The sequence below is a fragment of the Suncus etruscus genome, chromosome 13 (genome assembly GCF_024139225.1).
Source record: "Suncus etruscus isolate mSunEtr1 chromosome 13, mSunEtr1.pri.cur, whole genome shotgun sequence".
Lineage (NCBI taxonomy): Eukaryota > Metazoa > Chordata > Mammalia > Eulipotyphla > Soricidae > Suncus > Suncus etruscus.
Genome location: NC_064860.1, coordinates 94489374 through 94513795, shown reverse-complemented (window position 1 = coordinate 94513795; position 24422 = coordinate 94489374). Strand labels below are relative to the sequence as shown.

Sequence of the window (24422 nt, the reverse complement as noted above, 5' to 3'; positions counted from 1 at the left end):
ACATGAATGACAGACCCAAGTTATAAAAGGAACAGTTAACTGGTAACAGTGTATTCCAGTAAATGTACAATAAGCTACAAAAGACAATTCCGTGAAAGAAACATTGCCCTGCCCATCTTCCTTCGCCAATATCCCACCTTACCCGTTTCCCATCTTTGGTCTTCTTTAAGTTCCAAGAGCCATCTGGCAACTTCTCAAAGAACTTTCTTGCTTTGGGCGCTTGGTCAAGAATATGAGCAGGTGGGATACCCAGAACTTCCACTATTTTATTCATCTGATCCACCTGTATTTAAAACAAAACAAAACAAATAAAATCTGTAACATCTACAACAAACCACAGCCTGCTTTTCTGTTTCTTCCCAGCCTCCCTATCTCCCTCCCTTCATACCTTCCTCCCCTCATCCCTCCATCTCCCTTGGGCCAGCACAAGTCTAGATTCTGGCAGAGTCCCAGCAGGGAGGGCAGGGCACTCCCAACTCGTCTGGGGCATGAGCACCAGCAGTCAGAGCAGAAAGGAGGGGGCAAAGCCAACAAGTGAAATTCTCACTGGTTTTAATTGAAACGTCACAAAAAGCAAAGAGGCTTAATAAAGTGTGAAGTTAATGAATATTTTTCAAAGTGCTACGTGAAATATCCCATGATCAGTAGAATGCAGCACAAGACAGACACAAAACTTCCCCCCAAAATGTCTGCGGATGTTGGAGAGAAAAGACAGCAGGGAGGGCGCTTGCCTTGCATGTCATAGTCGACCCAGGTTCGATCCCCGGTATAAGGTACCATGAGCACTGCCAGGAGTGATTTCTGAGCAGAGTGAGGAGTAAGCCCAGAGCACCACTAATTGCCAGGTGGGTGCCTCCCTCCAAACAAACAAAAAACAAGTCTGCAGGAGTGGAAAGAGATCGATCATTCAGAGCGGCACTGTGCCAGGTGCCGGCCACACCTTCACCGATCTTTCTCTTCCTTTACTTAAAATGCGTAAAACTGGATGCCAAAAATATTCAACATGGGTTTTTTGGCCCAACTGAAGAAACCTCACTGTCCTATCATCAACAATACACTTCCAAGTGACTAAACAAAAGAATGTAAGCTAAAAAGCACTTCCACGTTTGAAAGATGAGGTTGGTAAATAGATTTCACTGCTCATCAACAACTTTCAGCACAGACTATGACAAACGGGAAGCAAAAATAAATGCCGGGCCCGGAGAGATAGCACAGCGGTGTTTGCCTTGCAAGCAGCCGATCCAGGACCAAAGGTGGTTGGTTCGAATCCCGGTGTCCCATATGGTCCCCCGTGCCTGCCAGGAGCTATTTCTGAGCAGACAGCCAGGAGTAACCCCTGAGCAACGCCGGGTGTGGCCCAAACCCCCCCCCCAAAATAAATAAATGCCAACACTAGGAAAATCCCCGCCCCCCGCCCCAGCCCCATTTTTTCACATACCTCATTGGCTCCACTGAACAGGGGCTCCCCTGTGTGCATTTCAACCAGAATGCACCCCAGGGACCACATGTCGATAGCAAGGTCGTAAGGCATTCCCAGTAGCACCTCTGGAGACCGGTAAAAGCGACTCTGAATATACTGGTATATCTGAAATAGATTTCAAGACAGTATTCATTGTAAGCTGCTGCCTAGCTGTGGTCTGCCTTCGGTTAAGAACACAGGCCTTGGGCCTGGAGAGATAGCACAGTGGCGTTTGCCTTGCAAGCAGCCGATCCAGGACCAAAGGTGGCTGGTTCGAATCCCGGTGTCCCATAGGGTCCCCCGTGTCTGCCAGGAGCTATTTCTGAGCAGACAGCCAGGAGGAACCCCTGAGCATCGCCGGGTGCAGCCCAAAAACCAAAAAAAAAAAAAAAAAGGCCCGGAGAGATAGCACAGCGGCATTTGCCTTGCAAGCAGCTGATTCAGGACCAAAGGTGGTTGGTTCGAATCCCGGTGTCCCATAGGGTCCCCCATGCCTGCCAGAAGCTATTTCTGAGCAGACAGCCAGGAATAATCCCTGAGCACCGCCAGGTGTGGCCCAAAAACCAAAAAAAAAAAAAAAAAAAAAAAAGAACATGGGCCTAGCTCTAACAGAAAAAAACGGGCTATTGTGAATTAGGATCCCCTTTACTAAACTGGGCATCAGTCTATGAATATTGCTTCAAGCACCAAACATTTCAAGGAAATGGCTCGTCTGTTGTGAAATACAAACTACCAGGAAGATTCAAATGTTTCCATTTAGTCCAAAACTGGTCCTCAAGATACATCTTTAACCACACCGTATTAGATAAGATTGAGACTAGTTTCTCAATTATTCTTTCTTTTTGATGACAGTTTTCACGTGTATCTGGAGGACTGTAACTCAACCAAACAGCCCTGACCTGCTACCAAATGCACTGTGCCAGTTTCTCCCCAGATCAATTCTGCAAATGGCTGTCTGTGTAGATGCCAATGGGAATGACCCAACTCGTGACTCCCCTATCTTGTCTCTGTCTACTGCCTCACTCAGAACTGTCTCAGAAACACCTGAAATACATAGGAATCTGGGAACAGCTTTCTGAGTGTCTGAAAAACTCAGCTGTTCTGCAACCAGAGACAAAGCTCTTTCCAGCCAGCTCCTCCTCCGAGTCACTGGAGCTGGTGACCAGTGTGTAGCACTGGATGGATGGTCACAGCCCCCTCCTTCTGCTGCCTCTGGATGCCCAAAACCACCAGCACCTTCATGCTTAAGGAGTTACAACCCAACCTGCATGCCTGCCTTCCTTCCCCAAAGGGAAGCCATTCAAGTTCATGAAGAACTGCCACACTGTAGAGCTTGTTTATTCAGCCAATGGTACCATATGCCCCAAGACTTCCAGCTACCGAGACAGTCACATTTCCTGGCCTACACAAAATATTTTGGGAAACAGGACCGGTGGGACAGTATAGCAGGAAGGGAACTCGTTGTGCATGTAGCTGAAGAGGTTCAATCCCTGGTACTACATATGATCTCCTGAACTCATTAGGAGTGATCCCCGAACACAGAACCAGGAATAAACCCCAAGCACTCCCGGTTGTGGCCAAAAGAATTTTAAAAAGTGAAAGAAGCTCTTCTGGAAGTAGGGAAACTCACTTGCCCCACTATACCTTTTGCTACAGGATAGTAAATTTAGGGCATAGCATTCCATGGACATTTTCAAAGATTTTCAAAGATTTCCTGTGCAACTCCTAGGGCCAGGGATTGTGGCTCAGTGGTCCAGTGCCTGTCTGGCATGTGTGAAGCTCAAGATTCTAACCACATGGGCCGGAGTAGATAGCACAGCAGTAGGGTGTTTGGCTTGTGTGTGTATATATATATATATATATATATATATATATATATATATATATATATATATATTTATATGATCAACCCAGGATGGATGGTGACTTGAATCCCGGCATCCTAAATGGTCCCCCAAGCCTGCCAGGAGCATTTTCTGAGTGCAGAGCCAGGAGGAACCCCTGAGTGCCACTGGGTATGACCACAAGAAAGCAAAGCAGAGAGGGAGGGAGGGAGGGAGGGAGGGAGGGAGGGAGGGAGGGAGGGAGGGAGGGAGAAAGGAAGGAAGGAAGGAAGGAAGGAAGGAAGGAAGGAAGGAAGGAAGGAAGGAAGGAAGGAAGGAAGGAAGGAAGGAAGGAAGGAAGGAAGGAAGGAAGGAAGGTTCTAACCACAGCACCACTCAAGAGAAAAAAATAACCACATAGTTACAATTAAAAACTCACTAAAGTAACATTAATTGTCTGATTTTGGCTGAAGAGAGGCAGTAGCACTAGGCGTTAAGGAAGAACGAATGACTGTTTAAACAGAAAAAACATCTTTCCAGTCTGGAACCCACTCGGTGACTGAACGCCTAGTTCCCTTCACATCTATTCCATAAGAGAACACAAGGCGTGTTTAACTTTCAAGAATCACGGGGGGGGGGGGGGGGAGGCGCTAAGGCCTGCCCCCCACAATTAAAGCCTGGGAGAAGGGCTGGATGGGACAGGACAGGACTCTGCCACTGCCTGGGAGGGGCAGGGATGGAGAGACACTACCCAAGTCTACGTCTGACACTGTGTGTCTGACCCTTTTTAGATGGCCGTGAAGAGCACATTATCCAACAGCAATCTCAATCCCTTTCCAAAAAGGCACCACTAATAAATTCCAGTTTACGTAAAAATGCTCTGTAAAAGCTTTTACAACTATCAAAATAAGAAAAACTTTGCTTTCTTTCCTAAGTCAACTAATCCTGAATCTATTTATCACTAAGGACAGGGCGGGGCTACTCAAACAATTCCTATAGAGAAAAACAATTTGCCAACTATATAACTTCTGTATTGCTGCCACATACAATGCCAAATTATATATGTGTATGTTTTCATTTTAGCCATCAGCTTTACAAGGTTTTTATTTTATCTTGATCTGTCAACAGAGAAATTACAGTAAGGCTTCAATGTCCCTTCTCTTTGGAAACTACAGCTACAATTCAACCAGTATTTAACTCCCTCACCTCCTTTTCTGTCTTTTTAGCACTCATTTTTTTTCCCCAATCCACTTGGCAAAACCAGGATCTTCTAATTCAAAGCTTTACTGTTCACATTTTTTTTAAAAGGCAGGTTCCCCGAAACTAAGTATCAACACATGATGATTCCAGAGTCACTCTCAAGTCAGCCGTTCCCTGGCGTCAACTCATCAACTCATTCATATAGAGCAGTTTTCCACCTATATGGCGTTTTCCAATTCTACCATCACTCATGATTCGTGGTCTGAAAGGTGATTCAAAAATACGGCACATGCCTAGCACGTGTGAGGTGAGGGTTCAATTCTCGGCATTAAAAAAAGATAAAGAGTCCAAAGTCCTGATAACACTGTCCAGAGAGAGCTAAGCACTTGCCCTGCATGGACCCTGGTTCTAGCCTGGCACTAAGCCCTGAGCACTGCCAGGTGTGGCCTCCAAACCCAAAGGAAAAAGGTCCTGCAAATACTCACCCTCTGCCCCAACTGGCAGGAACTGCCGAAGTCAACGATCTTGATTGCACTGCGCTTAGGGTTACACAGAAGGATATTCTCAGGTTTTAGGTCACAGTGAATGATACTAAGCTCTGGAGTCGCGAGGAAAAGCAGTGCGGTGCACATCTGTTGTGCAAATTTCCTGGTCAGATTCAAAGAGACACCTCGAAAATTGGTGTTCCTCAACAAGTCATAGAGGTTGTAGGACAGCATTTCAAAAACTAAACAGAGATGGTTTCGAAACATAAAGTGGCGCTTCAAATGCACTGAAAGAGAAAAAAAGGGTTTCGTTTTAAATTATACATGCCAACAGAGTAGAGTAAGGCATCCATGCACTCCATTTCTAAAGCGGTTGGGCCAATTGGAGAGGGAAAAGTCCAGATAAAACATGGAGATATGTTTCCTGCAGCAAGAGGTTCCAATTAGCTAAGAATATTTTTAAATTGCTCGTCTACAAATTAAGCAGGTGTGTCTGTCAATAACCAATATAATGCACAAAGGGAAAAATTGCTTGTTTTTGAAAACGTCAGAGCTGAAAACACGAGTAGCAAGCAGGCAGAAAATACAGAAAATACGTATCATCACGCACAAACACTGCCAGCTTTGCTGACTCTGAGGCTTCTCGACGGATTCTCCAAGGCCAGTATCTGAGGCAGAGGAACAAATGCCTGGCAGCCCTGATCAGATCAAGGTACCCAACTCTGTCCAACCCACTCCACTCCCTAGAGACTCTTGCAGGTTTGGGGAAACTTCAGCACAGAGTGCCAGCCTAGAAAATCTAAATGGTGGCAGATGTGGAGATCACGTAAGGCCTCATTACTGGCCGTCACCGCTGGCCCTCCACTAAGGCCCCAGCATCAGGGACTATCAACAGGGACCATCAGATGGGCTCAGGGCTCAAGACTCAAATGACACCTCCTTGGGGGAGCCCCGTGCTCTGCTGGCACCAAAGTGGCCCCTGGCCCCATGTGCTGCTGCTTTAGCCCCAGGACCTGTGCACTCTCTCCAGGATGACGGCAGTGGCGCCGAGAAAGGGGTCTGGAACTGTCCCCACAGGTACAGTGTGTAGCCGGAAGAGACACACATTTTTCAAAGACGATAAAAATAGTGTTTCTAGATCACTTTCGATACACACAATCTAAATTTAGAATAAAATACAAATAATGCACGGCTCTTGAGCACAGCTCGAGAGAATAAAAGCGTCCCCCAAGGGCACAGAAGGTTCAAGTGACTGCAGGGTCCAATCAGCAAAGAACTGGGCTCTGGCTAAGTATGTCGGAAATGGCTCTCCTCCTCCAACCCTGCTTGGAAACCCTTACTCCCCCACCCCCACTTCCCCGTTAATAGGTTCCGACTTGAAGCCTACAGCTCTGCGTGAAACACTGATGTCCCACAGACAAAGCCTATGCGAGTTTTCATCTTGCTAGGAGGAGATTCGAATTGGAAAGCAAGGAGTTGAGGCTGAAACCCAAGCGAAGCGCAGAGGCTCTGGGAAACTCAAGGGCGCTCTTCTGGGGGAGACCTACCCACCCGTCCCTGCAACCATGGACTCGACCGAGTCACTGTGGCTCCAGTGCGCTGAGCTGAGCTGAGCTGAGCTCGAAACTAGCTCACGTTTAGAAAGTCCGAGCAGGGGCCAGAGACAGCACAGCAGTAAGGCATTTGCCTTGCATGCAGAAGGACGGTGGTTCGAATCCCGGCATCCCATATGGTCCCCGTGCCTGCCGGGGGCGATTTCTGAGGTTAGAGCCAGGAGTAACTCCTGAGCACTTCCGGGTGTGACCCCAAAACCAAAAAAATAAAAATAAAAATAAAAAAATCCGAGCAACTGTCTGTTGAGTCTTTTTACAAGAGCTGAGGGGAAGAGAGGAGTGGTCCCACCTTGGTCTTCATGCATGGCCTGAACCCTCCTTTAGCCAGTTCATGGTAAGAGCAATTCAGACAGACTATGGCCATTTTAAGGGCAGGAAGTCTCTTAAAAAGTCACCAGAAACAAGTCAATGAAATGTCCAACCTGGGCTAGAGACTTCTACTCAAATGGAGCAAAGTGTTGATCCTCAGCACCACATGAGTACCCTGGAATGATGCCCAAGCAGTCAAAAGTCTCTTGCGTACTATGGTGCGTGAGCCCCCAACCAAAAACAACAGCTTCGACATATAACTTATGATATAAATTTATGACACCTTAAATATCAGGGTGAATCTTACTGGGCCCTTTTGGGTTGTTCTCTACAACAGAGCTTTGTTTCTTGGGTCATTGCATTGAGATGCTTTCAGCATCGTCCTCAGGAAGCCTTAAAAGAAAACCTCATCCAAGAATCTCTGTAATAACTAATACAGATTAATGATCATCAGTTCAAAATTAAAATGACAGCCATTACTAAATGCAACTAAGTGGCTGTCATCTATTGAGGACTTCGTTTTTTTAGGCCACACCCAGCTGCGCTAAGGGGTTACTCTACGCCAGAAATCACTCCTGGTAGGCACAGGGACCATTTGGAATGCCGGGATTCCAACCTACATCGGTCCTGGGTTGGCCACTTGAAAGGCAAATGCCGTACCACTGTGCAATCGCTCTGGTCACCTTTTGAGGACTTCTTATACACATGGCCACATTTATTTTCCTGTGAGGCAGAACAAAAATTCTACTACTCGGCTATCAACGTTCTCTTCTGAAACACAACATAAATATGTGCAGAAACCCCCACCCCCAAAGCGAGTCCAGATCCGTCCCAGTGTCCTTAAGGCACTTCTAAACTCCAAGAATGAAGGACTTCCGAGAGATAAATGCGCAATGACATTGAGAGGAAGGACTTTGAAAGTAAATGCTTATTGGGGGCCTGAGAGCACAGCGGTGGGGCGTTTGCCTTGCACAGCTTATTCAGAAGGTAGTTCAAATCCTGGCATCCCATGTGGTCCCCTGTGCCTGCCACAGAGCCAGGAGTAACCCCTGAGCACCATTGGGTGTGACCCAAAAACCAAAAAAAAAAAAAAAAAAAAAAAAGTAAATGCTACTAGTATGACACTATGAGATATGAACAGAGAAGATAAGGGAAAATCAATGACTCAAACTCATTTTATTGTACCAATAGAGAATGGAAGATGTCTCAAAAAAAAATCTACAAGTATCTGAGACTTATAAGCACATGCAATTTTTGCTATTGTCATTTTGGGAAACTAAAGAACCCTAAGGTGTTCCCTACTGTTTTTCTCTTATAATTATTCATATATATATATATATATATATATATATATATATATATACACACCCTTAGCCCAATCCCATTCCCACCCCCAGTTTCATAAGCTTTCGGCTGCTAAATAAAATGTAAACACATTTATTTCCCAAGTAAAATCAGCATTTCAGACCCTGAGTTACTATGTCTTCATGCCTAAAAGAATCACTCAAGTGAGCTGATTCTAAGGTCAGCACCTGAAAACTGCAGCATTTAGACCTGGCAGCTCTCTGTGTCTTGGGTAGCATGTAAAATAATGGCACCATACAACCCCTGGAGTCTAGGAGGAACTAAACAAGAGCGTCGCACACACTGTAAGTGGATGAAGATGACGAGGCAGAGGTCAGATGCCCCCCGCTTTCCCTGTTTTCATTAACTCTATGTCTCCTCGTTTTATTTCTGGAAGGAACTCTGACGAGGCTGGATAACACTGGAACCAACACTGGCTTTGGAGCAAGGTCACAGAGGGTTCACACCCACTCCCAGTCCAGGGCTGTTGGTTCTATTTGTCCTGGTGCAAATCCCTGTAACCCCCCAAGTCCCTCCCTTGTTCTTGATCACTCATATCACAGCTGGTGAAACTCTAGCACCACAGTCTGTGTCACAATCAGTGATGGTTCCGGTGTCATGGTGAAGTCTAACAAATACTGCCAAGGACAGAATTGGCTCCAGACCACTTGCCCTCTTTGCTCAGACCTTCCAAAAAAGGTTCTAGAACCACCAGCAACATCTGAACATAATCTCAGTTTTTTGGCTACATTAGAAGGAGTTAATGTTCCCATAATCTGGGGCCAAAGAGATAGCATGGAGATAAGGCATTTGCCTTGCATGCAGAAGGTCGGTGGTTCGAATCCCGGCATACCATATGGTCGGTCCCCCGAGCCTGCCAGGAGCAATTTCTGAGCATAGAGCCAGGAGTAACCCCTGAGCACTGCTGGGTGTGACCCAAAAAAACCCAAAAATGGTCCCATAATCTTCAGATAAACACACATCATTAATAAGCTGTGAAAATGACACTATTCTTGCTAGTTTCTAATCTGTTATCACATGGGATGACGAACCCCAAAGCTTGGAATAATAAGTGATCATGTTGTTTACATATATCAATGCCCTTCAATAAATCAACAGCTGACTCTGTAATCCCATTCGGATAAAATCAGCCAATGTTCATAAGGAAGGAACTGCGAACTCAAAAGCCCTGGTCTGGGAGGATAGGACGGCCTATCCAAAGCATTTACCTATGTAGTATTTCATCTCAGTGTCATGTTTGTTCATGAGCTCAAGCAGTCGCACTTCAATCTGGGCTTGATTTAGAAAAGCCTTCTTGTTCTTTATGATTTTAATGGCAACCCATTCTTGCTCCACGCGATCATATGCCTTTACCACCTGCAAAAGAAAACAGACAAAGTTGGCTTCCAGAACAGCAAATACTTCACGGGAGAGTACTACGAGTCAGCTGATGCTGCTTCCTTTTCTGCCCTTCTGAACGAAAAGAGCATTTTTATTTCCATCTACTGTCCCGTCCAATCACAAATGAACCGTAACTTCTCACTGTCCAATATTAAAATAGGTAACTTTGTTTTGGGCCACACCTCATAAAGCTCATCAGGGGTTACTCCTGGTTCTGCACCCAGAAACTAATCCTGGCAGTGCTCAGGGAACCATATGGGATGCTGGGGATAGAATTTAGATTGGAGTCTGGAGCGGTGGCGCAAGCAGTAAGGCATCTGCCTTGCCCTCGCACAAGGCTAGAGCAAACTGTGGTTCGATTCCCTGGCATCCCATATGGTCTCTCCCAAGCCAGGAGTAACCCAAGTGTCATCAGGTGTGGCTGAAAAACCAAAAAAAAAAAAAAAAAAAAAAAAGAGCTTGGGTTGGCCTCATGCAAGTTAAGTTAAACATACCACCCTCTGTGTTTTCTCCAGCCCCCAAAAAAGTAACCTGTTTATTAAGTTAGAACTATTCTTGCTCCAGAAAGTAACTGAATCTCATGGGGACAGAGTAGAAACACAATGGCTAGGGGTGTTTGCCTTGCATGTGGCCAACCTATGTTTGATCCTCCGCATCGCATATGGCCCCTGAGCCTGCCAGGAGCAATATCTGAGCCAGAAGTAACCCCTGAGTGCTGCCGGTATGGCCCCAAGACCAAAACAAATAAAAAAAGATAACTGAATCTCAACTAGTGTTTTGAAATTTTATTTTTGGGGGTAATCACACCCGGCAGAGCTCAGGGGTTACTCCTGGCTCTATGCTCAGAAATCGCCCCTGGCAGGCTCGAGGGACAATATGGGATGCCTGGGATTTTTTTTTTTTTAAATCTTTGATTAAAAGAACACTTAATGGGCCCGGAGAGATAGCACAGCAGCGTTTGCCTTGCAAGCAGCCGATCCAGGACCTAAGGTGGTTGGTTCGAATCCCGGTGTCCCATATAGTCCCCCATGTCTGCCAGGAGCTATTTCTGAGCAGACAGCCAGGAGTAACCCCTGAGCACTGCCGGGTGTGGCCCAAAAACCAAAAACAAACAAACAAACAAAAAAAAATCAAAAAACCACTTAAAAAAAAATCTTCTAACAAAAAGAGAGAGAAAAGCATGGCTTCAATCCCAAGTGCAAGTGTAGGGTATCTGAAAGGTTCTGGTCACAGGAAAAATGCAGGTAAAAATGTTGTAACTTTAGATTTTCATAGCAAGTGAAAGATAACAAAAGAATTCATTTATACTTAAATAAAACTAGATACAAATAATCAGGGAATTCCATGATGTGGACTAGAGTCAGACTAGGAGATGGCAATGTTTGAAAACTAAGAATAAGTTAGTATAAAAAGCAAAGCCCACATGCAAACCACCTCATGAGTCCCTCACCTCTACCTGTGCATGCAAAGTGAGTTCCATGTTAGGTACAAAATAGCCACCCAAAATGGGCAGGTCACATCCAGTCCAGTTTTTAGAAACCAGCAGCAGATGTGCCTGAGTTAACATAGTTAAGTTATGCTCCATCACTATATCCAGTTTGCATACAGGCTACAGGTTTTCTTCTGCAGCAATCATGTCTGAAGAGGTGTGGCAGGTGGGGGCCTCAGATCAAAAAGCATGTTCTGGGACCCACAGCCAATGACAACTGGTGGGCTGACATCAGAACCTCCAGTTTCAGCCCATTCTGAAATAACTGGGCTATTAATTCAGGAGTGCCCACATATTTTGCCACATGCTCAAAAAAAGTGTAGCACCAGAGTCAATGCATTAAGAAGAGTCTTGCTGCACAACGGAACTGAGAGGGTGAGGACACAGGACTACACAGTAGAAGAGCTGGGGGACCCAGGGCCAGAAACAAAGGCCTTTGATCCTCTTCAAACTGCAGCCCTGCTGAGGACATTTAAAAAACCTGCCAGTGTTTTTGCCATCACTGCCTGTCCTGTTTATGAACAGAGGACTCAACCTGGCCCTCAGTGCTTATGTGTGAGGTGTGCTTCACATTCTCCGACTCCTTCCCTCTCTCTCTCTTGCGTCCTCCTCTTGGTCTTGGGCAGGGGTCCTCAAACTACAACCCAACGAAAGCAGATCCAAAGCTCCCATTAAAATACTAGTAAGCAAAAAAAAAATTAAAAAAATAAAAAAATAAAAGGGGGGGTGGGGAAAAGAAATACTAGTAAGCTGTTGATTTACCGTTACTTATTCTTCATTTTAAATATTGTATATGCTTTTTATTTTTACTTCAAAATAAGATATGTGCAGTGTGCATAGGAATTTGTTCATAGTTGTTTTTTGTTTTTAACTACAGCCTGGCCCTCCGACTGTCTGAGGCACAGTGAACTAGCCCTATTTAAAATGTTTGAGGACTCCTGGGCTAGGAAGTCACTCAGAGTTGGGTTTTAGAAACTGTCCGGCACCAGCCCCACCACCTGAGATGTCCTCCCTCCCATCCACCTACACCCCCGGTGTGCACCCCACAGCCACCTGGTAAATGTTGGCTCTCCTCTAAGAGAAGAACACAGAAGAGGCTGCACCTGGGAGGTGTGCCCTCAAAAACAAGTGTTCGAAGGTCAGGAGCTCGGTACTGGGTGAGTGAGACAGTGCCAAGACCACTGGCCTTCCACCTGACCACAACTCCCAGAGCACAAACAGCTACATGAAGTCCCCCGAAGGACACTTCCATGCAGAGGCCTGTTGGGGTCAAAGACAATCCAAGCCTAATGCACAGCCTCAGGCTTTCCAGGCCCTCCAAAAAGAAAGAAGGCTCTGCTATGGCAGCTCAGAGGGTTCATTCTTATCTCCTAAGAGATGGAATAGGAGGAGAAAAAAGGGAGAAAACAGTCTCGTGGTTGAGCCGAAGAGACAGCACAGTGGTAGGGCTTTAGCCTTGTGAGCAGCTGACCCTGGACGGACCCAGGTTCGACCCCGTGATCCCATATGGTTCCCAGAGTAACCCCTGAGTGCAGTTCAGTGTGGCCCAAACCTCCCCCACCAAAAAAAAAAAAAAAGTCTCGTGACACTTCCGAGCCAGTGCAATTTGACTCTCTTTAGAGAACTGAAATAATCCACACACTTACAAGTCCACTGCTTATATCTGCTTATATTATGCAATAAATAGTCAAAGTGAGAGCCAGAGAGAGTATGGACAGAAGACACGGACCTTGCAGGCGGCTGACCCCAGTTCAACCATAGATGATTTTACGAACACGGCCAGGAGAAAGTCCTGAGCACTCTGGGCGTGACAGTAAACCCAAATTCACTGAAGCACACTACTGAGAATGGAGCACAGCATGCAGGCTGGGCTCGCCCAGTACATCTGTCTCCTTACCTGTCCAAAGGAACCTTTGCCTATTAATGAATCGATCTCGTAACGATCCATCCACTTCTCCCCGTTTTTTACGATGTAATCATAGTTGTCGTCGTCATATCCATCGTTGTAAACCTTCCTCTCCTTCTTATGACTAGAATCATCCCCCTGGCCCTGCTGGTGTCTTCGTTTCTTTTTTGCATAGTAAACCTGAAATGAAGATATATGTCGTTACTGAGACTGTTAGGGTTGAGAACGAATGAATGAACGAACGAACGAACGAACACACACACACACACACACACACACACGAATACATATGACAAAAAGGTGCTGCTGAATCAATGAAGAAATATACGAGGTACAATCAGTATTTGGCACAGTTCCCATCATCAGGAGACGGGATGATGGGGTGCTTTGGAGGACACTGGGAACTGCGCCCAGCCATCACTTGTGAATGTGTACCCTCCTGCTGAACCACATCTCTGGCTCTGAGACACACCTTAGAGTGAGACTTCCAGAGGCTCTAGAACCCAGAGGTGAGTGTCGCAATCCAAGGAAAGCCATAGGACCTGACTCACAGGACTTTTGGACTGAGTGTTCTGGAAAAGACTTTAAACTGTGGCTGCTGATGTCACCAACAAGGACCTGGCCAAGTGAAGTCTTTTTGTCCTCTCCACATTTCAGTTTCCTCCTGTCCCGTCAGTCCCTAGTTTGTGTGTGATTCACAAGGCAGGAGGTCTGAAAGCTGAAACCTGAAGGGGACATGAGCACTGTTCTCCTAAGATGCTCTAGCTTTCCCGCTGACATAACAGAGCGGTGAGCAGGAAAGACTGTGTGGCAGCTCCCTCAGTGACTAGCCACAAATCAATCTGCCTCTTTATCTGCTTCTCTTAGGGTTTGTTCAGGCCAATGAAAAACAAGAGGTGGGTGAGTCACCAAAAGTCGTAGCCACTAGCCTGGAGGAAAGTCTGTGGCACACAGCGTCACAGAACAGCCAGGAGCCCACCCGGGGTACGTGCTGACAGGAGGTTCAAAACAAGGACCAGCAGAGCGGCTTGTTCTAACAGTGTGAGCAGAGCTTTGGGGACAATCTTGGGGAAATAAAGGTCTGTGAATGAGTTTGGAATATATCGATATCTTCCACCAGAAGTTTAGCTGGCAGCAATATGTCTCGTAAAGTGATCCGGGCATAAAGAAAACCAACTCTAGAATGTTCCTCACTGACATCACCAGATCTTCTCCTGCCACGTGCCAAAGTCATTGACTAATGCTGGCACTGAGCACTACCAAACTGCTAAAAAAAAATGTGCTTGAGAGCAGCTTTTCCAGCCAATGTCCCTGAAGCAGAAGAAGTGTCTGATTTGAAGGGATATTTGGCTCTGGGCAGGAATGGAAGCTTGGGCCATCCACTCCTTCAGACTTGGTAATGATCAGTACCAGAGCCAGCTGTGACGGTGAGGCCGCAGCACAGCAACCACGCCGGCGAGACGTCTGGACACCAGGAAAAGGAACTTCAGGGGCAAGGAGCCAATTGTAGGGTGAGTGAGTCAAAGCACTGTCGCTTTTGTCCTACTTACTTTCACCAAACAGGCCTTTAAATAGTGTGTAGTGAAAATCAGATTCTGACTCTAAAAAAATATACATGCAATCTGCATGGTCAAGTTAGCTGGTTTAATGTCAGAGCATCTGACATTCTCTAGGCAAAAAACACCCAGAAACATATAACAATTCAAGTAAAACTTCAACCTGTACTTTTATAGTAGCAGTGTCATTTTGTTTTGAAGAAAAGTGACGACAGAAATAATGACTCAGCAGATGATGTTCACCATGACACTGAGAAACAGGGACAGTTAGCCTAAATGGAAAACTTCTATCATCCTTGTTAATACTTTCTTCTTATATGATCACGATTCTAAGTGCTCAGTCTTCACAATGATTATCACTCTGCCAGTCACTGAGTATATAAAACGTTTAGCATGTTAAAATAGGTCACATCATAGTTTGTCTCAAATGCTGTGGCCAGTCAGATGCTATTACAATAAATCGATGTGCTTACCTCATTAATATGCTTATATGTTTTGATCAAGTCAACAGAAAGTTTTCTCAGGGGAGCAGTTGCTGGGTCTCGGAAGGTTTGGGGCATCCGCCTCTGTAACATGACAATATCAGGCATCACCTTAAATAGACAGAAAAGACTAGCACTTTAACTTTGCACGCAGTGAGGCCCCTCTGTTCCCTGCACGCAGTGACAAAGAAACACCTTTGCGGTGTTACTGCAACCTTCCCGGTTCCAGTGCGGACTGAGTCCCACTGGAAAAAGTGAGGGAAGTGAGAATTCGCCCTGCAGCCCACAGCACCATCCCACTCGGGCCCTAAGTTCAACAGGGTTTCCTGACACCAAACCCTGGTCTAGGGCCTTCCACCCAATGAGTCCCAGGAAGGAGCTTCCTTGGATGGCCTCACCTGTCCCCACCATGCAGACAACCTCCCAGGAGGCCATCCCTGCCCATCGCACAACCGAAAAAGGCCCTGTCTGTTGACTTTAGCCAGAAGCTCCAGGCCTCCTCCCAGACCCTATTCTGGGTCTGAAATAGGCACAAACAAGCCGGCCAAGCTGCCGCTGGTGCCCTCCGTGGGTCTTCTCTCCTGTCCTCCTGAGGGGCTCTGCTAGTCCCGAACTGGACAGAGGTGTGGTACAGAGCCCGAAGGGGACAGTGAAGGGAGGCTGGGGTAGGCAATCTTGGATCTACAGAGCAGTGATCAGTTTGACGCCTCTCCACTCTCTTGGCGGAGTCATTTTAGGCAGCTAAGCAAAATAATAGGTCGTGTACCGTGAATATAGTAAGCATCCACATGTACTAGATGAAGCTACAGACGAAGCTTTGCACGTGTCTATAAGGGCTTGACTGCCCACTTAACAAGTGCAGTGGTCCTTCCAACTCCAACAAGCAGCAGGGAAAGACTGCATCTTCCCAGGAGGAATCACCAGCACCCCACCAGCTAACAGACACCGCACTGGAGCCAATGAATGGGCCCCCTTCCTGGGTGCCCGCAAGGTGCTAAATACCAATAACGAAGGCCCTGGACAACCAGCCCAATTTTGCCTGCAAGGCCACATCAATGAACAAATTCCAAATACCCTCCCTTTCCTCCCTACTGGTAGCATTGGATTTACTGTTTCCGATGCACCTGTTTAAACTGGACAGGTGCGTTCTGTTCCCCCAAACCAATCTCAGACCAGATCGTGTCAGTGCTTCAAATGGAATCTACCGTACTGAGAAAAGTGCTCGGAATTTATGGCAAGAACAAATCAACGTAAGCGAACTAACCCTCCCCTTTGCGAATTTCAGTGCAACTTTAGGTTAGTTAACAAAATTCTCAATTTTTCATTCCTGAGCTGCCATGCATACAACCCCAGAATGAGCAGGTCGTTTTTAGCAAATACGGACACAAGCATCCATGCTAGCTCTGGGCCAGCCCTGAGTCCGATGCTCCCTCCACTTCTGCTCCTGGATTCAGAATGCCGAGCAACAGAGTGTCCCAGCTCCTCCCTCACAACCAAAACCCTGCAACTGGGCCACGGAGCTACAGGGCCTGGCCAGCCTCACTCCCTTGGCACTGGCACCATTCCAGAAGCTTATGAACTAGCCCTTCTCCCCACAGGAGCGGGGAAAAGCTGCACCCCCACTGCCCACAGCTCCCGGCCATGCCAACACCAAGGGAGAAGGGGTGGGCACTGTGGCAGTGGTGCGGCCATCTTCTACACATTTAGCTCAGATGCATACACTGACTCTAAACGGCCACCCCAAGATTTCATTGTGTAAACTACAAGACTTGCATCACAATCGTCTAGTGTAACGAACAACCACGTCACCTACTCCTTTAGGTGTGACCATGTTGTCATCCGTCACAATGCCCGTGGGCTGGCACAGGAGAGAGCCTGGAATGACCCGGGGCAGAAGGGAAGTAAGGAACCAGAAATCAGCCCCACGTGGCTACCATGGAACCCGCACTCTACGCACCCACACGTTTCTTTCCTAAATTCATCTTTAGGACATAAGATGAAAATATATCTAAAAACTTTAAAAATTACTTAACAATAGTTTTTAAAACTGCATTTAATCAAGTACCACATACACACTCTAGGAAGATAAACAACCCCAAAATAAAATATTGCATTGACCCTTTAACTAATTTTCCTGTGCAATGGGAAGAGAAGAGGGAGAAGAGGGAGAGGGGAAGGGAGGGGAGGGGAGAGGGGAGGGGAGGGGAGGGGAGGAGAGGGGGAGAGGGGAGGGGAGGAGAGGGGAGGAGGGGAGAGGGGAGGGGAGGAGAGGGGAAGATTCACACTAGAAATCCAATGAAGCACTGAGCTAGAAGAGACTGGAGCAAAGTGGGAAGGCCCCAGTCTTTCCATGGGGGACTGGCACAGCACACTGGTGACCTCATTGAACCAAGCCCACAGGACACACAGCCTTGCCTTGAACTGTCCTCTCTCTCCTGAAACCATCACCTCGGTATTCTCAGAAATGTGGGACTCCCTGAAGGGCCGGGCTAAATAGCCGACTGAGGACAGCAGGTGCTGCCCTGGCCGGTCACAACTGCTGTGCTGTAGAATCAAAGGCAGGCATAAGGGAGGAAAGGCTAAAGATACCTGAGTGGGGGAGAATCTTTTTCAGGCCAGGGTACAGCAGGGAAGACACCTGCCTTGTAGGCTACAAACCACCTTCAAGCCCCAGCACCCCAATGGATCCGCCCCCACCCTCCCCCCATCCCCATTCGCCAGGAATGATCCCTGAGCACAGAGCAAGGAGTAAACCCTGAGTGTGGCCCCCAAACCAAAACAATACAAAACTATCTTCTTAGGTCACACAAATCCTGAACTACTTGTTCTACAGCTGAAAGTGGCAAGACTCCATGAATCGGCTGATTTTAAAATGACTCACAATGGGGATGTGCGTCTGATCCAACCCCATGATATCCCCAACAATCCCAGCAGCCTGTAGGAAGAGGGGCGCCGTTCCCACAGGAGTGAGCCCTGGGGCCCAGATCTCAGTACCACAGTGAAAGAGTAGGGCTGATCCTGGGCAAATGGGGAGCAAGCCCAGACATGCTCTGCCTGTTACAAGCACCATGTATACAAGGCCACTGTGTAGATAGGTCACCGGGATGACTTTTTGGGAATCCTGAGATCAGGAAATAAGAAACAACCAAATAAAGAGATCCTAATTTTCTAATGGTACAAACCCAATCATTTTTACAAATGGGAATGTTCTGACCACCAGTTCCAATTCTCAAACATAACACCTCAATACCTCACCAAAAAAAAATTTTTTTAAAGCTGTACCATAGCAATCCATCTTATTAGTTATTTGGCTGTGAATGCTATTCACATGCTATGGACATGTGACACCAACTTAACTACTGGCAAAGCACGACCTCCACACCAAGGTACCCTTAATAATGATGAATTTTGATGAGTCAATGTTTGATGAGTCAAATGCTCACTCGAACCACACATTCCTGCATCAGAGAAATCATATTTCCATCAAACAATCTAGTGTGGAAATTACTTTTTTAGTTCTCAAAGTGGCTGGGGTGTTTTTCCCAATACCCAGCAATGCTCAAGGATTACTCCTGAATCTGTAATCAAGACACCTAGCAGTGCTCAGGGGAATACCTGGGACGCCTGGACTCAAACCTGGGACAGGCACGTGCAAGACAAGAGCCTTAACTGCTGTGCTCTCTTCACTCTTGAGCCCCAGTTCTCAAAGTTTTCTCATCATCATTAATATATCAAAGCCTAAACCCAACAGTGACAAAGTAAACCCCTAAGTAGATGCCAAAGCAATTACCTTTATTTTCTCCCAAACTCTTCCACTGGGAAAAAAACAGTAACTACAGACGGTAGAGTAATTCTTCCCTTCCTGGGGGCTACAGAGTCTAGGAGCTAAGGAACTGGCCTTGATCATATCACCATCATCCCCGGCACCACACACACTCTCCTAAGCCCTGCCAGGATTGATCCCTGAGCAGAGAGCCAGAATAAGCCATGAGCAACCCTGGGTGTGGCTCAAAACCCAGGGAAAAATGCAGCTAACTGAGAAAAATACGATCACTATAAACACACAGATGGCTGGACAGACACATAAACACAGAATATTTCTACTTATCAAGATGTGTCAGCATTATTCTCTTTATAAGTGTTTGTGGAGAGGGGAATTGTTGAACTTCCAGTCTGAATATTACAATGAATAGCTAGGTTAATGGATATTTTTGTTTGTGGGGCCGGAGAGATAGCGTGAAGGTAGTGCATTTGCCTTGCATGCAGAAGGGCGGCGGTTCGAATCCCGGCATCCCATATGGTTCCCAGAGCCTGCTAGGAGTGATTTCTGAGCGTAAAGCCAGGAGTAATCCATGAGCACTGCCGGGTGGACCCAAAAACCAAAAAATTGGTTTTTTGTTTGTTTGGTTTTTGTTTAGGGGTCACACCCAGTGGCGCTTAGGGGTAATTACTCCTAGCTCTGCAGTCAGAAATCACTCCTGGCAGGCACAGGGGACCGACCATATGGGATGCCGGGATTCGAACCACCGTCTGTCCTGGATCGGCTGCGTGCAAAGTAAACGCCAGACCGTTGTGCTATTTCTCAGACCCCAAGAAGTTCATTAAAAAAAAAAAAGTGCATAGTCTGTTGTAATAAAATGTGACTTCTTTTACTCGAACATATTTTTCTACTTAGCCACCTTTCCATGCAAGTAAGTCAGTTTCTAATTTTAGCTACCATTCCTTTTTTGTGTGCATAGTCTGGGTTAGATGCTGAGAGTCAAACCCAGGGCCTCGCCCACACGTGTTCGGCCAAAGCTCTACCACAAAGTTACATCCCTGCTCTGAAATTCTTTGGAAAAAAACTTTTCACTGCCTATTTCAGAGTGACAGAATGGGGTTGGGAGTATTTTTATAAATTAAGTGAATCCACAGTAAAAAGAAAAAACCCCACCAACTTTTTAATGCACGCCTTCCTCTAATCCTCAGACTCCCAGATGCAGCCAATCTCCCTAAGGGCACCTGTCCTGTCCAGTTCCATCCCCCAACTCCCACCACTTCCACAGATGGCTGGCCACCTTCCCACACCTACCTGGTTGGTGAGCGGCTGCTGGATCTGGTCGGAGTAGGGTAAGGCAGAAACCTGCTGGTCACTCGGCTGGCGGCGCTCACTGTACGGATGCGGATGGGGCATCTGTCCAGCCATCGGAAGGCCAGCAGCATGGAATGAAAATGACGGTGCGAGCCGGACAGATGAAGGTTTGCATGCTGAAGTCTCTCCTCCTGAAAGAAGACCAGTCAGGCTTTAAAAACACGTTTAAAGGACTCCCTGGGATTTCCAACAACTGGCCCGGTTGCCCCTCATTCTTAACAGAGGTCTTCAGAGGCTCAACAATAATAAACATCTTTGAAACAAGAAAGTCACAATGTCATACGACATCCCGTACTATCGAACACCGCCAAGAGTGATTCCCAAGTGCAGAGCCAGGAGCAAGCCCTGAGTATTGCCAGGTGTGGCCCCCAAACCAGAAACAAAATATATACGATTAAAATGAAGGTCTCCCCATCTCTATTCAAGGGGAACCCTAAGTCAGTCTTTCTGTGTAGCAAGTGAGCAATCTGCTTCCTAAAGGGCTTCTCCAGGGCCAGCAGCTCTGGGCACTGCTGGGGAGAAGCTGTCAGGTGAAATGCCCTGCAGAGCTCACAGACAACGCAAACCCCCAGATTCACTCCGATCTCAACCAGCACAACCCAAAGAAAAGCAGGCCTCGCTAAAGCCCAAGAACAGAAGATCCCGTCTCACTGCAGCCAGTAGAACAGAATAGTCAAGGTCTGCCCAGCAAGTGGAAATAGAGTGGCACAAAGAAAGCAACCCAGGGGCTGGAGTGGTGACGCAAGCAGTAAGGCGTCTGCCTTGTCCACGCTAGCCTAGGACGAACCACGGTTCAATCCCCCAGCATCCATATGGTCCCCCAAACCAGGAGCAATTTCTGAGTGCAGAGCCAGAAGTAGTAATCCCTGAGCGTCACTGGGTGTGGCCCAAAAACAGAAACAAACAAACAAAAAGAATGCAACCCAGACTCCCTGCACCCAGGATCTGATCCTGTGCTCATCTTCCTGAGTGCCAACTGGCCACTGACCTACCCTTATATTGGACCAGGGCTCCGTGCCAGGAGACCACCCACCCCAAGCCTGGAATCTCCAGCACAAGCTCCATAGCCAGGGTGTCGCCCTCAGAAACTTGAGCTCTCCACTCACTGTTGTGCGCTCCTGGGGATCGCAGTGACATCCACTCGAAGCTTAAGTGCTTGAGTTCGTACTCAGCAGAACTCTAGGGAGTAGAGTATTGGGGAGTAGGGACGCTGACAAGGCGAGGGCCCCTCTGACGGAGCACTCAGCCTCTATACCTCAAGGCTGCATCCTGCAAACTGGGGAGAGAACACAGACTACCACCACCCCCTAAGTTGAAGGTCCATTTCTGCTCCTCACTGCAGCCAATAATGGTGCAGGAAGGCTAGGGATGCTGTAGGGGCACTTTCCGTCCATGCTTGGAAGACGGATGGCCCAGGAGGGGAAGTGGACCTCACTAAGTCCTGAGCACTGCACGGTGTAGCATCACTCACTGCCACTTTCCTGCAGTCACCATCCATGCTACACACCAATCAGCCTGTTGGGGTCCCCTTGCACAGAGGCATCAACTACACCTCTAGATTCAGATCTCTCTTACTCGCTCTCTCCCTCCCTCCGTCCCCCCACCCCCGGGCAGTTTTAGTTCCATTACTAGGTCCCCAATAGCCCACCTATCTTGGCTGTCATTGGGGCAAGTGCTGCAGTTTCTAAACTGGATGGTGCAGACTTAACTTAGTCCTCCACCCATGCCTACTCTAGCTCGGCATCGCTTTTAAACCTTAGCTGGGATCCATCCTCTGAGACCTAAGGGCCTTCATTTACCCTTACATGAGTGACAAGCATCTACTAAGTCCAAGGATCACGTGCCCATAAAATTCAATGATTAGGGACCTGAGCAATGTACAACAGTGAGGACGTTAGCCTTGCAAACGGCCGATCCGGGTTTGGTCCCAGCATCCCATAGGGTCCCCCATGCCTGCCAGGAGTGATCCCTGAGCTCAGAGCCCTGAGCATCACTGAGTATGGCTCAAAGAACAAATGCCCCCACCCCCCCAAAATAGATGATTATCATTTATAAGCATCTCATTCCTCGTTTACTGATCCCATCAATTCAATCATGTGGCGTCCTTCTGGTTGGGGAAAATACTTTCTGGGAAGTGTGGGGAAGGCTCAAGGGCAAAATTCTTGCCTGGCAAGTGCCAGCGCCTGAGCTGGCTCCCAGAATGGCCCACCAGCTGCTGCCAATACAGGCCCGCTACCCAGGACCCCTGGCACTGACAGTGGACAACCTCCAGCTCACCATAGCCCAGCATTTGCGAGTTCTACAACTGCAGTGTGTGACCCTCAGCAAGCACCACAGCCACATGTGCAAACACACAAGCACGCTATGATAACCATGTACGGGAAGCCAGCACCGGCACCAGGAACATACCACCATGAGGTTCCTGCTCACTGTAGCAACCAAGTTGGGCAAGGAGCTCCATCAATCTTTCACCTATCTAAACCCTCTGAGGAATTTATTCTAAGGTGTAATGGTTTATAATAAGAAATAATAGGGGGAATTGACCAACTGGGGGAATGGGAGACTTCATGTAAAAAAAACACTAAGGACACAAAGCAACAGAAAATCTGCCTAGGGGGCTGGAGCTATATATATATAGTACAGTGGTAAGGCACTTGTACTGCATGTGGCCAACCTGGGACAAATGATTTGATTTCTGAGCGCAGAGCCACGAGTAACCCCTGAGCATTGCCGGGTATGGCCCCCAAAAAACAAAACAACAACAACAACAAAAAAAAAAATAACATCTGCCTGAAAGAACTGAGATCCAGGTTCAGAGTTTGTACGGTGGGTAGGGTACTTGCCTTGCATGCAGCCTACCTGAGCTGGATCCCCAGTACCTCATATAGGATTCTCTGGGCCCCCAAAGGAATAATTCCTAACACAGCTGAGTATGGTCCCCACGTAAAAACAAACCAAAAAATAATTGAAACCCCGATACACAAACAGCCCTTATAAACAAGCAGTAAAAAAGGCTTAAGAGGTCCTGAGTGGCAAACCCATATTCACTCAGGGTCCCAGTTACCCTCTCTCAAAGTTTATGTCAAGTTTACGGACACCACCAGTCCCTATAATCCACACACAGCGGGGCCACATCTTCAGCACCGTTTTAAACAATAGGCTCTGTCCTATTATCAATGTCATTATTATACTATGTTTTTAATGTACTAGGATAAAAGAATGCCAAGCACATTAGCCTGTAACTTGAAACCCATGATCATAATAAATTCGAAACACAGGAACACACAGGTGCCAGAGAGAGTAGAGCAGGCGAGGCCTTCTCCACAGCCGCGTTGGGAAGAGGGCCAACCCAGAACCCCCAGACCAAGGCAGGACCACTCAGAGTCGATCATCATTTCCCCCTCCCCCAAGCCCTAGGTGCCAACCATGACCTATACAGGTCTGATCCTTTACAGGCATGTTTGCCAGCTGAAGCCTGCTCTGACCACATCTCCACAGTGGACTCAGTCCCCTTCGCACGGAGTGCGCCTTTACCCGGGCCCTGTGCTTGGTCATCGGGACGCTCCCCCCGCCCCCATCCACGAATTCTTCTGTTTGTGCACTCGCTGGACAACAACCTTCTCCCCACCAGGGCTCTGCTCAGTCCCCGTGCGCTCACCCTGGGCTCCGATCTCAGCCTTTCACTGAAGGTGTGATTGACCCTAGTCTTCAATGCCCGAGCAGGACTGCTTTTCCATTTCTCTCATCAAGAAAGTCTTTCTCGGGGCGAAGTGATAGCATGGAGGTAAGGCGTTTGCCTTTCATGCAGAAGGTCATCAGTTTGAATCCCGGCATCCCATATGGTCCCCCGTGCCTGCCAGGAGCAATTTCTGAGCATGGAGCCAGGAGTATCCCCTGAGCACTGCTGGGTGTGACCCAAAAACCACCAAAAAAAAAAAAAAAAAAGTCTTTCTCAGGGACCAGAGAGACAGCACAGGGTAGCCAATCCAGGAAAGATGGTGGTTTGAATCCCAGCATCCCATATGGTCTCCCATGTCTGGCAGGAGCAATTTCTGAGCAAAGAGCCAGGAGTAACCCCCAAATGCCCTTGATGTAACCTCAAAACAAAAACAACAACAACAAGAAGAAACAAAGTCTTTTCAGGGCCAGAGTGATAGCACAGTGCAGAAGGCATTGGCCTTTTACATGACCAACTAGGATTCGATTCCTGACATGCCATATGGT

At 47.3% G+C, this 24422-nt stretch overlaps 1 protein-coding gene across 1 annotated transcript in view; it reads right to left on the bottom strand.

The window, feature by feature from the left end:
* Positions 1–24422, bottom strand: part of DYRK1A (dual specificity tyrosine phosphorylation regulated kinase 1A) — a 63593-nt gene that overhangs the window by 7304 nt on the left and 31867 nt on the right. The window contains exons 2-8 of the mRNA XM_049785386.1: positions 20139–20329; positions 15059–15151; positions 13021–13209; positions 9463–9610; positions 4968–5254; positions 1439–1585; positions 143–283 (exon numbers count right to left, since the gene is read on the bottom strand). Of these exons, the coding sequence (XP_049641343.1) occupies positions 143–283; positions 1439–1585; positions 4968–5254; positions 9463–9610; positions 13021–13209; positions 15059–15151; positions 20139–20329 (1196 nt within the window). The remainder of the gene's footprint in view (positions 1–142; positions 284–1438; positions 1586–4967; positions 5255–9462; positions 9611–13020; positions 13210–15058; positions 15152–20138; positions 20330–24422) is intronic.